At 36.9% G+C, this 13,470-nt stretch overlaps 1 protein-coding gene across 1 annotated transcript; it reads right to left on the minus strand.

Moving 5' to 3' along the window:
* Positions 1-2,796: 2,796 nt before the first annotated feature.
* Positions 2,797-3,363, minus strand: LOC145819089 (putative mitochondrial protein AtMg00860). Its single transcript, XM_082913074.1, has one exon. It carries the CDS (start codon positions 3,361-3,363, stop codon positions 2,797-2,799), a length of 567 nt encoding a protein of 188 aa, XP_082769200.1.
* Between the last annotated feature and the right edge of the window lie 10,107 nt (positions 3,364-13,470).

Raw genomic sequence — 13,470 nt, forward strand, 5'->3', positions numbered from 1 at the left:
GCTGCAAAAACGGATTCTAAGTTACAATACCCAAAACAAGAAGATTTATGGGAAAAGGGATCCACTAAGGGAATTTTTTTGTCTCTTTTATGATGAAAACATGCTAACTAACATATATCAATGACACATCTGAACACAATATTTAGAACCCTTAAGAACATGTATTTGAAAAAGGAAAATGAAAGAGAAGGTTGTGTTGTGGCTTACTTGCTAAGCTTTGAACATGATGGCTCTCTTCTCCCTTCCTCTTCCTCTCAAGACTTCTCTCTTGTTCTCCTTCCCCTCCTCTAGCCGAAAGTGTGTGTGTGAGTGTGATGCTTGTGTTTGCCATGCTAGGGAGTGGTGTAAAATGACATAGAAGCCCACTAGTTGGAATTGAATGGACAAGCTAGGATTTACTTGGAGTTCAATGAATTAGGAGTGATTAGGGAACTTAACCTTGGGAAGTTCAATGAATTAGGAGTGATTAGGGAGCTTAACCTTGGGGGTTAGGCAACACCTAGTTAATTCCTAATTGAATAGTTTTTTTTTGGGTTTCTAGAATACCATGATTATAAATCTTGAAAATAGGCTTATCACTTCTCTCTAGGGTGGCCGGCCATTGGGAAGGGCGATGTGGCCATTTTTTTTTTAAACAATCTAGGTACTAGGAGCACATTCCTCAATGTATATATTTATATAAATCTCAATTAATTGATGGTACTTATAGTATAAGGTACATGTACTAGTTTTGAGGAAATTTTGAATTTAAATAAAGAAGTGAGGGCTTGAAGTTAAATTCATGTATTGGAACCTTACTTATGTAGAATTTAATTAAATTAGGCTAAGGAACCTAATCCAGCTAGGATATTCTGGTTTTGATAAAAAAAAATGCTAACTGACAAGATTCGAAATAATTCAAGTAACTAAGGGCTTTAAGAAAATAATTTAAACATTAGGGTTTTTAAAGAGAAAACATTTTTCAGGGGCTTCACAACCTATCCCCCTTAAAACAATTTCGTCCCCGAAATTTAACTACATACTGCCTTCGAAAAGTTTGGGGTAGTTTGCCTTCACCCAATCCTGGCATTCCCAAGTAGATTCCTCAATTCCCCGATGACGCCATAGCACTTTTACCAAGTGAACCATTTTTCCTCTAAGGTTCTCCTCTCGGTTATCCTGTATTGCTATGGTCCTTCTTTAAATGTAACATATTTGTCAAGACTGATTTCTTCCCATTTGAGGACGTGTGATGAGTCGGCGATGTATTTTCTCAACATAGATACATGGAAGACGTCGTGTATCCCTGCTAACTGCGGAGGTAGAGTTAGTCTATATGCTACTTCGCCCACTCTTTCCAATACCTCAAAAGGCCCAATATATCGTGGTGACAGCTTTCCCTTTTTCCGGAAACGTTCGACTCCACGCCTAGGTTGCACCTTTAGGAACACATGGCTGCCTACTTCAAACATCAATGGCTTTCTTCTTCTATCTGCATAATTCTTTTAACGGTCTTGAGCGGTCTTTAACCGTTGTCGGATCAATTTGACCTTCTCAGTAGTTTCTAGAACAAGTTCGGGTCCTATCAGATTTGCATCACCCACTTCCGCCCAACAAATCGGCGATCTATAAGGTCGTCCATATAATGCTTCAAAGGGCGCCATACCGATGCCAGCTTGAAAACTATTGTTATAGGCGAATTCAATTAGGGGTATGTGTCATTCCCAACTTCCTTGAAAATCCATTGCGTAAGCTCTCAACATATCTTCGAGTGTTTGGATGGTGCGTTCAGATTGTCCATCTGTTTACGGGTGAAAGGCGGTGCTAAAACACAGCTCCGTACCAAGAGCTTCCTGCAGGCTTCCCCAAAATCAAGAGGTGAATTGTGGATCACGATCTGACACAATAGCCACCGAAATTCCATGTAGCCGAACGGTCTCCCCGATGTAAAGCCTACACATAGACTCTAAAGTGTCGGTCATCTTATAGGGTAAGAAATATGCTGAATTGGTGAGGTGATCCACTATTACCCATATAGCATCGCGTCCTTTAGGTGACTTAGGCAACCCTATCACAAAATCCATCGTCACAAACTCCCACTTCCATTCGGCTATTGATAGAGGTTGCAACATTCCCTCTGGTTTCTGATGTTCCGCCTTCACTTGTTGGCATGTCAGACACTTCGTTACAAATTTAGCCACTTCCTTCTTCATTCCATTCCACCAATACTGCCTCTTCAAATCTTGGTACATTTTAGTCCCTCCTGGATGTACCGCAAATGCAGAATCATGACATTCCTTAAGTACCTTTTCTCTAAGCAGCTCGTCACTTGGTACAAACAATCTACCTTGGTATCTTAAACTCCCATCGGGTGAATTACCCAATTGAGCATGGGTTCTCCTGCTTCCAGACATCCCTTGATATAGGCTACCTCTTGATCGTGCTTCTGGGCCTCCATGATCACATTCATCAACTTAGGCATCACCTTCTGTGCATTAAGATATGCTTTTGTATCTTGAGATTCTATTTGGATCCTGAATTCATTGAGTGTCTTAACCATATCCCATTCTTTGACAGAAATTCTAGCCATCATCCCCCTGCTCTTGCGACTGAGAGCATCTGCTACTACATTGGCTTTACCGGGATAATATGAGAGAGTGAATTGGAAATCCTCAAGATACTCCATCCATCGTCTCTGTCTCAAGTTGAGGTTCTTCTATGTAAATAGATACTTCAAACTCTTGTGATCTATGAAAATCTCAAATTGTTCCCCATACAGGTAATGTCGCCATTGCTTTAGGGCAAAAACTACGGCCGCTAACTCCAAGTCATGTGTTCGTAGTTACACTCATGAGGTTTCAACTGCCTAGATCCATACACGACTACCTTTCCATTTTGCATGAGCACGCAACCTAACCCTTCTTTAGACGTATCGCAATACACAGTGTATCCCACTTCCTGTTCTGGGATGGTCAAAATTGGCGCACTAGTTAACCTCTTCTTTAGCTCTTGGAAGGATTTTTCGCAAGCTTTGTCCCACTCATACTTTACTCCTTTTTGCGTCAAATGAGTCATTGGTTTAGCTAGTTTGGAGAAATCTTGGATGAACCTCCGGTAATAACTGGCCAATCTTAAGAAACTGCAGATTTCTGATACGGTTTTCGGTTGTCTCCAATCTAATACTGCCTCCACCTTGGTTGGATCCACTGCAATCCCATTCTCTGACACTACATGCCCTAAGAATTTTACTTCATTCAACCAGAACTCACATTTGCTTGCCTTGGCATATAACCGATTATCCCTAAGAACTTGAAGGACAATCCTTAAATGTTGCTCATTCTCTTCTTCAGACCTTGAATATACCAAGATGTCATTAATGAACATTACTACAAATTGGTCAAGATATGGTCTAAAAAAATCTTATTCATTAGGCTTATGAATACTGCTGGTGCATTGGTTAGTCCGAAGGTCAATACTATAAACTCATAGTGGCCATATCTAGTACGAAAGGCAATTTTTGGTATATCCTCCTCCTTGACTCGTAGTTGATGGTAACCTGACCTGAGATCGATCTTTGAATAGCACCTTGAGCCTCTAAGTTGGTCAAAAAGGTCATCAATCCTTAGGAGTGGGTATCGGTTTTTAATCGTGACTTGATTGAGTTGACGATAATCAATGCATAGCCTCAATGACCCATCATTCTTTTTAGCAAACAACACGGGTGCTTCCCATGGCAAAGTACTTGGCCTAATGAATCCTCTCTCGAGCAATTCCTATAGTTGTGTCTTCAATTCTCATAATTCTGCTGGTGCCAAACGATACGGGGCCATGGATATTGGGGTAGTTCCAGGTTGTAGCTCGATGCTCAAGTCTACTTCCCGGGTTGGTGGCAATCCTGGTAATTTTGCATATTCGCATACTACGCGTGGAAGTTCTAATTTTTCTTGGCTCTCCTCATTTAAAACCAGACTTGTTATCCTATCCACAAGTTGACCGCGCCACTGCGTCCTACATTTCGTTGAAGTCATGGAGTCTTGTCTATCCCCCTTAAACTGAAAACATGCTTTGTTGGATGGGTAAGTCATCTCCTTCTTTTGGTAAATATCGATAATTGCTAAGGTACGAGTAACGAATCTATTTTTAAGATGAGGTCGGAGTAGGGTATCTTCATGAAGTTGAGTTTCCTTTCCACAAGCTCCAAATCCTCTCGGATTCTACCTCCTTTCATTCTGAAGTCAATGTTGTGCCGATTATTTCCACAAAGATGGTAAGACTCCTCCAAAATTTGATTCTTGATAGGGTTCGGAATTTTAGCCACAGTTACTAGTCCATTCTTAAGGTTTCAATTTCCTGGTACCGCATTTCTATTGTTGCTTGCAAGCTCATGTTATTACTTGTCTTGAAGTATGGTCCACCATTTGTTTTTCTTTGAATGGGGTGAGGCGTAAGTCAAATTCTAACTACAGAGGCAATTCCTTATGGGTAAGCAACTAATCTTAAGTTAGAGTTTAATTATCCTAGGGTGTTCACACAACACAACTTCATGTACACATAATAATAATTACAAGATTCTTAAAATTGGATTGAAGTGGAGATGAAGAATACGAAGCAGTTATGGTGATAACATCAGGGTTAACTGAATGGTATGATGTTATGGTTTCGAACTTCAATGTGATCAAGGTTATAGATGTAGTGACTAAACTAGATATTTAACTTGAAACTGCATTGGCCATCCGCGTTTCAAACTGAATATCCAAGATTCATCACCGAGCAAAGAAAATAATACAAGAAGCTTGGGCTAAATAAAATAATCAAGGGTCAAAGGAGGTCAAATTTACAAATAGTAGTATATAAAACAAGGCTAGATGGACAAGACTTAATCTTGGGAAAGGATGACATTGAATAAAGGTTGCGAACTCAAGATGAGGGTACGACAATTGATAGAAGACGCGTAGAACTAATAGTACCCTCTGTTGCGTGATGTGAGGCCGCACTCAAAGTTAAAACCATTTCACATTCCTGAAGTAGGTCCTCATGAGTTGATGTTGGTGTGCCCGAAATTCGAAGAAATTCCCTAAGATAGGTCAAGAAAGATTCTATTTTTGATGTCTTTTAGTTGATAGAATAGGTAGTGTAATAATATAACATAGCCGAGGCAAGGTAGTCTCTAACCGCAGGTCGAAACGCGTGGGTAAGGGTTGAACCTAGGCTCTGATACCAAATTGTGACGCCCCGATTCTACACTATTGGTTGTAGTCAAGAAAGAATCATGAATGAGTCCTGTGGTCAATAACCAAGTAAGATCCCAGTTCGCCGGAAGAGTCAAATTAGCCTCCCTTCTAAGTCCGGCTTTCTTAGACAGCGCACTACCTTTTGACAAATCTTAAAAGGCATTGACACAAGGTCTCATAAACAACGATAAGGTTCATACATATACGTAGAATATCAATACAAAACAACCATGAATATCCTTAATTCAAAAGCTTGTTCCGTTACATTACATCCCAAGAAAATTTAAATCTTCACATGAGTCTTACAAAACATCAAAAAGAAATTTCTACCTTTACTAAGATAGCCAAAAGTCTTCGAAGGTTTCAGGCTCTTCGTCTCCAGCTATAAGTTCCATTTCATCACCTGGCATGATACGCCATGAGCTTTGAATGCCCAGTAAACACACACACACCCCGTCCTTTTTTTCCAGTCCAATACACAATCTCAAATATAACATCAAGTAGTAAAGCATGATACTCAAAATAGATAAACAAAGGGTTACAAGTTAGATGTTAGTAAACTAGAAATCCCTCAAAGAGATTTCATCCTTCCAACCACAAGAATCGGATTCGGATTATTCAGTATGCCCCCTCTTTTGCTGCCTTGTTGCAGAACTAACCTCGGATGCCTTCCATCGGTTATATACCGCGTAGCGCCAACTGTAGGGCCTCAAAAGAGACGGTAATAATGGACCTTGCCCAAATCCCTCCTCACACCAAACCACCTAGGGTCCGAATACAACCGCTCCGTTCAAGGGTTCCGAAAACCACTTGCGCAAGACTTTAACTTCCAAGTAGGGAACGCATCCCAGCAATCCACACATCACACATTATCGTCATTACTGAAGTGATTGAAAACCCAATACCATCCCAACTAAGCTTCCCGTTGAGTTAAATGTTTTAAAACAAGGTTAAACCAATCTTAACAAGATAATAATATCCACATAAGCATCCATCATTAAGATGAAGGAGAATAAGAACATAACCATAATATGTACAACATCATGCCAAGATATGATCATACGCTAATAAACATTTTCCTGAGCACAAGAGCATAAAACACCTATGCATAACAAGATTTCCAGATTCGATATCACATAAGGTTTAGAATAGAAGAGCTATTTTAGAATTTTTACTGGACTCGGCCTTCCTATGGTTCGTAGAGAATCTAATCTAGTTTCCAGAACATATTTCAGAAATGGGATAGCTTTTCTAGATTTTAGGTTATTTAGAAAACACTCCAGCGCTGTCCAGATTCGTCGATCGTTACGAAAATTTGATTTTCTTGCAAACCGCTCACTTTTTTTCCATAAAACTAATTTTAGTTGAAAGCTAACTCCTTAACGAAGATTTTGACATAAAATAGAGGTCCAGAATAATTTTATACATTTTGCTAGAATTTTTTAAAGTGGCTGTAAAAACATTTTCTAAGGTACAATACCCAAAACAAGAAGATTTATAGGAAAAGGGATCCACTAAGGGAAAATTTTCATCTCTTTTATGATGAAAACATGCTAACTAACATATATCAATGACACACCTGAAAACAATATTTACAACCCTTAAGAACATGTATTTGAAAAAGGAAAATGAAAGAGAAGGTTGTGTTGTGGCTTACTTGCTAAGCTTTGAACAAGATGGCTCTCTTCTCCCTTCCTCTTCCTCTCAAGACTTCTCTCTTGTTCTCCTTCCCCTCCTCTAGCCGAAAGTGTGTGTGTGAGTGTGATGCTTGTGTTTGCCATGCTAGGGAGTGGTGATATTTATAGGCAAATTTGGTGTAAAATGAAATAGAAGCCCACTAGTTGGAATTGAATGGACAAACTAGGATTTACTTAGAGTTCAATGAATTAGGAGTGATTAGGGAGCTTAACCTTCACTACAAGAAAAAACACCTTTGGCGACTAAATTTTTAGTCGCCAAAGGTCCTATTTTAGTCTCCAAATGTCAAAATTTCACTTTTCCTGACTAAAAAGTTTAGTCGCCCGTGTTGTCGCCAATAAACGGTCACGAATGCCTTCGGTGACTAAAACACTGTTAGTCGCCAATATATATGTCTTCAGCGACTAAAGATTTCGTCGCCAATAGTCAATTTCTTTATTGGAAATTATACCTTTGCCGACTAAACTGTTAGTCGCCAATAGTTCATTTTTATTTTATTATTTATACCTTTGGCGACCATTCACTTTAGTCGCTGAAAGTATTTTCAGGAAATTTTTTTTTTTTGCCTCCGCTGCTCCCAACAGGTTTCGAACTTGCGACGTCCCTTTGCACACGCGAAACCCTTTGCACAACACTCCATCCACTATGCCAGTACATCATCACATGATCATATATGCAATATATATTATTTATATACTATATTAACCGCAATTAATACAAAATAATATTTATAAATATAATTTTTTTAATTCAATATAATTTTTGTCAAAAAATAAATTATTTACTAAAAAAAAAATTAGGCGACTTTTGGCGACTAAAACCATTTTTTAGTCGCTAATTGTATTATTTTGGGCTACTAATTATTTATTTGTCGCTAAAAAAACAAGTTCTCAATTAAAAATCAGCACTTTTGGAGACTAAACAGAAATTTCGTCGCCAAAACCACTACTTTGGGCGACTAAAATGGATTTTCGTTGGCAAAACCCCCACTTTCAGCGACTAAATTGTTTTTAGTCGGCAAAACTGCTATAATCAGCGACTAAACCTGTTTTTAGTCGCCAAAACCATACCTTTTCGCTACTAAATTATTTTAGTCGCTAAAAACTGTGACTTTTGGCTACTAAACAAACTTTAGTCGCTGAAAACCCTATATTAGGCAGCAAAACTTCCTTTTAGTCGCTAAAAACATGCTGTTCGACGACTAAACCCTTTTAGTCGCTAAAAACCTGCTTTTCGGCGACAAATTCCAATTTAGTCGCCATTTCATGCACTTTCAGCGACGAAATTTCATGTTTTGGTTGCCATTTCTGTTTTTTGTTGTAGTGCTTGGGATTAGGCAACACCTAGTTAATTCCTAATTGAATAGTTTTTTTTTTGGGTTTCTAGAATACCATGATTATAAATCTTGAAAATATGCTTCTCACTTCTCTCTAGGGTGGCTGGCCATTGGGAAGGGTGATGGGGCCATTTTTTTTTTTAAACAATCTAGGTACTAGGAGCACATTCCGCAATGTATATATTTATATAGATCTCAATTAATTGATGTTACTTATAGTATAAGGTACATGTACTAGTTTTGGGGAAATTTTGAATTTAAATAAAGAAGTGAGGGCTTGAAGTTAAATTCATGTATTGGAACCTTACTTATGTAGAATTTAATTAAATTAGGCTAAGGAACCTAATCCAGCTAGGATATTCCGGTTTTGATAAAAAAAATGCTAACCGACAAGATTCGAAATAATTCAAGTAACTAAGGGCTTTAAGAAAATAATTTAAACAATAAGGTTTTTAAAGAGAAAACATTTTTCAGGGGCTTCACACCTTTAGTACAAAAGGAAACAACAAGCAACCAACAACTATCTACTCAATAAATGAGGCAACTCGGCTTTCCAAAATCATAACCATCATAACCCACAATATACCCAGATACACTGAGAAAATAATGATAAATAAGTTCTGCTCTACCTACCTTAAGCAAGGTAAGCCAAGGACACACCTTTCCACAATGAAATGTCAATTTACCAGACATCGGCTGGAAGGTAATGGTCTCTCTGCCAAGTTTTCTAGAAGCTGGCTGGAAGGTACTGGTACCTCTTATTCTAAGCGCAACCAATTCTCCAGGCGCTAGCTAGAAGGTAATAATACCTCTTATTCTCAACGCAATATACGTTACCAATCATCACAACATGACAAAGTACAACCAACAAGTGTAATGCATACACACAAACTATTCAACAAAGTACAACCAACACAAGTGTAATGCATACACGCAACTATTCGACACAATAATGTCATCCTCCACCGATGACCAAGGACAAAACCTCTAAATGTATGTATTCAACACACGTATTATAATAATTCAACTCTCATGAGATTTTAAATCCAACAACAACAATAGTAAAATAACTAAGGACAAAACCTCCAAATTTGTGTATTCAACACACGTATTATAATAATCTAACTCTCATAAGATTTTAAATCCAATAACAACAATGGTAAAATAAAATATTCATAATCCAACCTCAAGTTAATTTTTGAGATTCACATAGTGTTATCATTTCATTCTTCCATTTCAAAAATCAATTCTCTTGTTTTCCAAGTTAACATAGTCTACCCTTTATCCCAATCCATTCTTTTCATTTCACTAAATTAAATCCATGGATGTCAAAGCCACAACCCAACTCAACTTAATATAATCAATCCAAAATAATTCCAATGCTATAGTTAATTCTCCATTTTAGCTATTAACACATTTACACAAACCATAATAACAATTTACAAACATTATTCAACTTTACCCCTTTTTAATTCACCAAGTCAAAACATTAAATTAAGGTTTTTTCTTCTTTCAACATATACATGCTAGATTACTCCTCAATTAACCCAAACAACAATCAATTTAACAATCTAATTCCCAAATGACAAACCCTAGATCCCTTTTCATGATTACAAAGAAATTCATAATTGATATGATTTTTATGAAATAAAATCTACCACATATCTATCTATAGATGAGGTATTGAAAATGAGCAAAGAAATCCCTACCTCAAGATTTGAAGCTAAAGATGAGGACCCAACTTGAGACTCCAATGAAATCGCAAAACAATCGGTAGAAGTCTTGATCTATGCTTACTCTTCAACCTTCTTGAAAGATTTGGGGTGAATCTTGGGTAAAAAGAAGAGAAATCAAGAGTTTGGAAGGTTAGGGTTTCGGGTTTGGAGGATAGGAAGAGAAGAGATGGAGAAAAAATGGAGTTTTAGGGCCAAAAAGTCACTTCATAATGTCTGTTAGCGGCGTGGTCTCTCGAGCGAAGGAAGCTTGGCTCGAGCGTACAAAAGAAGCTCTCAGAATCTCTAAAAATTGCGCAGTTCGCTCGAGCGAGCATGCTTCCAGCACAGAAACACAAAATTCAAACAGGTATAACTCTCTCGTTTAGACTTCGTTCAGGGTCGTTCTTATGGCCAAATTGAAGCCCCAGAAGTAATCTTTCCAATGGTTCTAGCCTCACATCAAGATTCAAAGTATGGAGAGAGAAAATGATGAAAGAGTGAAAACTACTCAATAACAATTATTCAAATTTGAAGGTTCTTAGTCAATCTTACCTAACCACTATGGTAACACCTCAACCAAGGCTCAAATATCAACTAAGGAGGTTCTCAACCAAGAAAATCAAAGAGTCAAATATAGTTCCATTATAATAAGAAGCACAGAGTGCTACATCTGCTGTGTGGAGATATTACTTTGATAATGCAAATGCTAAGGGTCCTGATGTGCAAGTATGTTCGAATAAAGAAACAACTAGTCCTTCTTTTCCTGGTGAGTGTGGATAAAAAGGGATAAAAAGCTAATGATTATACATCTTTAGCTTTTGCTTTTCCTTTGGGAGCTTTATCATGTTCGACTTTATTAGCAATAATGTCGATAAAGGAATTCCAAAAATCCCTGAGGGTTGCATCATCATCATTATCATCAGGCTCTTGTTCCTCTCTTGCAATGACATTATACACATTACCATGCTTATCCTTATCCTTATCCTGACTGGCTATTGAGATCATAGAAACATCATCCTGGAATTTGGATCCCATGGATTGGAGAAATTGGTATTTCATATATTCCATGCATTTGATCAACAAATCTTTATTAGAAATTCCTGTAAATTGTTTCTTCAATTCAGATTGGATACGGATAAAAAGATTACCACCACTATGTTCCGGAATGGATGATTTGGGGATTAAATCTGTACAAGCTTGAGTATTAAGTTTAATTTGTTCAATCAGGTCGGGTTGAGATTCATCAAGGGTCTTCTACTATTTAAAAAAGAAAATTCTTTTAGGACAGGGAAGCTTATTCTGAAAATCACAAGCAAGATCCTCCCTTCAAATCTAAGGGAGACCGAAATAAATCATAAATATATTGAAGGATTTGGATAGAGAACAATTCTGATTACTGGACATAGCTTGAAAATCAATAACCCATTGATTAAATTGAATATGGACGGGTTCGGGTAAGATTGATGGATCAGGCCCAAACTTATCCCACCAAGCAAAAAACTAGTTGGGAATACCAGCTTGGTAAGTTTGGGGGAAAACTTTGATGAACCATGAATGAGTATGATTAGGGTTCATATAAAGAAATGATTTTGAAAAAGCTTCGGTATAATCCCAATTTTTGGTCATGAATAGAAAGTGTATGGGTTTGGTTGGAATTCAAACCTCATTTTCTGGTTTCATGATCCGTTTGACAACAGCTTTCCTATATTTAATAGCACTCTTCAGATTTTTCTGCTCAACGTAATGATGAGTGAAATCAACAGAGGCAGTATCTTTAAGCATGGCTTCATAAATGTATCGATATTGATCAAAGTGTGGCATAAAATTCTGATCATAGACATAGTGATCCTTAGTTTCCCAAGGGTCAACCATTCATTTAATATCGATATTGTCTAGATATAAAATTATTTCCTCATGGTTAAGGTTATTTAGATAGGATTCAGATTCATCTGTTAAAAGAGCATCTTTTACAGATTTTTTGGAAGATGAGCCTTCCCATACGGATTGCGAAGGTGAAATCTTCATATTTGGAATAGTGATCCATGGACATTCTGTGAGATCCAGATGAATATTTTCATGGGCATAAGAAGAGGATCCTCTACCCCAGCCACAATTGCGGCCTCTAGCCAGTTGGCTTATTGAGAGATCCCTACAAATACTTACGAGTTAGAAAATTAGGAAGATAATTGTGTTCTCATTTAATGTGTTCAATATCAAAATCAAATGCGGATAACTGGTTTTGCGAATTGGCAAAAATTTGTTTATGAAAAAGATTTTCAACATCTTTTTTTAAATTTGTTTTGCTACACTACAATCAACACGAATTAGAAAATGTTTGTTTAATAAATCATCCTGAAATTTAAGAATACACTTAACAATAGAAAAGCATTCTTTTTTAATTATTGGATAATTTAAAGACGCCTTCTTCTAGGCTCTAGATGTGAATCGAATCAATTCTTCTTTTGCAATATTCGAATTATACTGTTTAAGAACCCCGCCATAACCTTTATCAGAAGTATTTGTTTCAACAATTTTTTTCCAATTAGGATTAGGAATAGCTAAACAATATAATTTTTTAACCCTAAGTTTGATTTTCTGCATTGCTTTAGTATGTTCAGTAGACCAAGGTTCTGGATTCTTTTTTAATCTTGAATATAGAATAGCAGTATCTACTACTAAATTCTACTAATAATCTGTAATATAATTTAATTCAATCCTTCATCAATATTTAATTCTTTTATTTTTTGCTTAGTTCTGCATTTGTTAGCATTGTGACCAATTTTACCACACTTGTAACATGTTGCTGAGGACTTGTCTTTCTTTTCGAAAGCTGTTTTTGTAGAGTTTGTGGTTTGTTTGCCTTTAGTATTTTGATAAGAAGACTTCCTTTTGGAAAAATGGTTCTTTTTCTTTTTATAATTGGATTTATATTCTCTTATTTTTCTTGATTTCTTTGTTTTTCTTCCGGTAAGGAATTTTTACATTATAGGCAAATTGGTCACAAAATTCACCTAATTCCTTCCTTCCTATTAAGTTTTCTCTTTTCATTTGATATTGTTATTTTAGATCATTTCAAAGAGATGAACCTTCTTCTATAATTATGGCACTTAGTTGGCCATAAGTGTAATTATTATAAAGGATGTTCATACCATGATTTTGATCCCTTAATTTTTTACGGATTTTTCGGCAAATAATGTTGGCAAACCATCAATAAACTTGGCTTTCCAATGCTCACTATTAGCATCAATACATTTCCTGACTTTCATAAGGAAAACATCCTTATACCATCGAAAGTACATAAGAGAAGGACAACAAAGATTTTGGAGAAGCGTTCGACCTCGGTCTGACATTCCAACTACTCGTTCAATAAAATGCATTAATATGGTTTGAGAAAGGGTATAAACCGCATCCTCAACCTATTGAGGGGTATTAGTCAAAGGATTAGTTTCTTGCTTAACAGATTGTAATATCTCTATGTGTTGTGCAGGTGTGAGAACATTATTCCACTATT

This window comes from Camellia sinensis, chromosome 2 (genome assembly GCF_055761805.1).
Source record: "Camellia sinensis isolate YWXY chromosome 2, ASM5576180v1, whole genome shotgun sequence".
Lineage (NCBI taxonomy): Eukaryota > Viridiplantae > Streptophyta > Magnoliopsida > Ericales > Theaceae > Camellia > Camellia sinensis.

Coding starts and splice junctions, on each gene's coding strand:
- LOC145819089 (XM_082913074.1), bottom strand. CDS start 3,363: ATGTTCATTAATGACATCTTGGTATATTCAAGGTCTGAAGAAGAGAAT.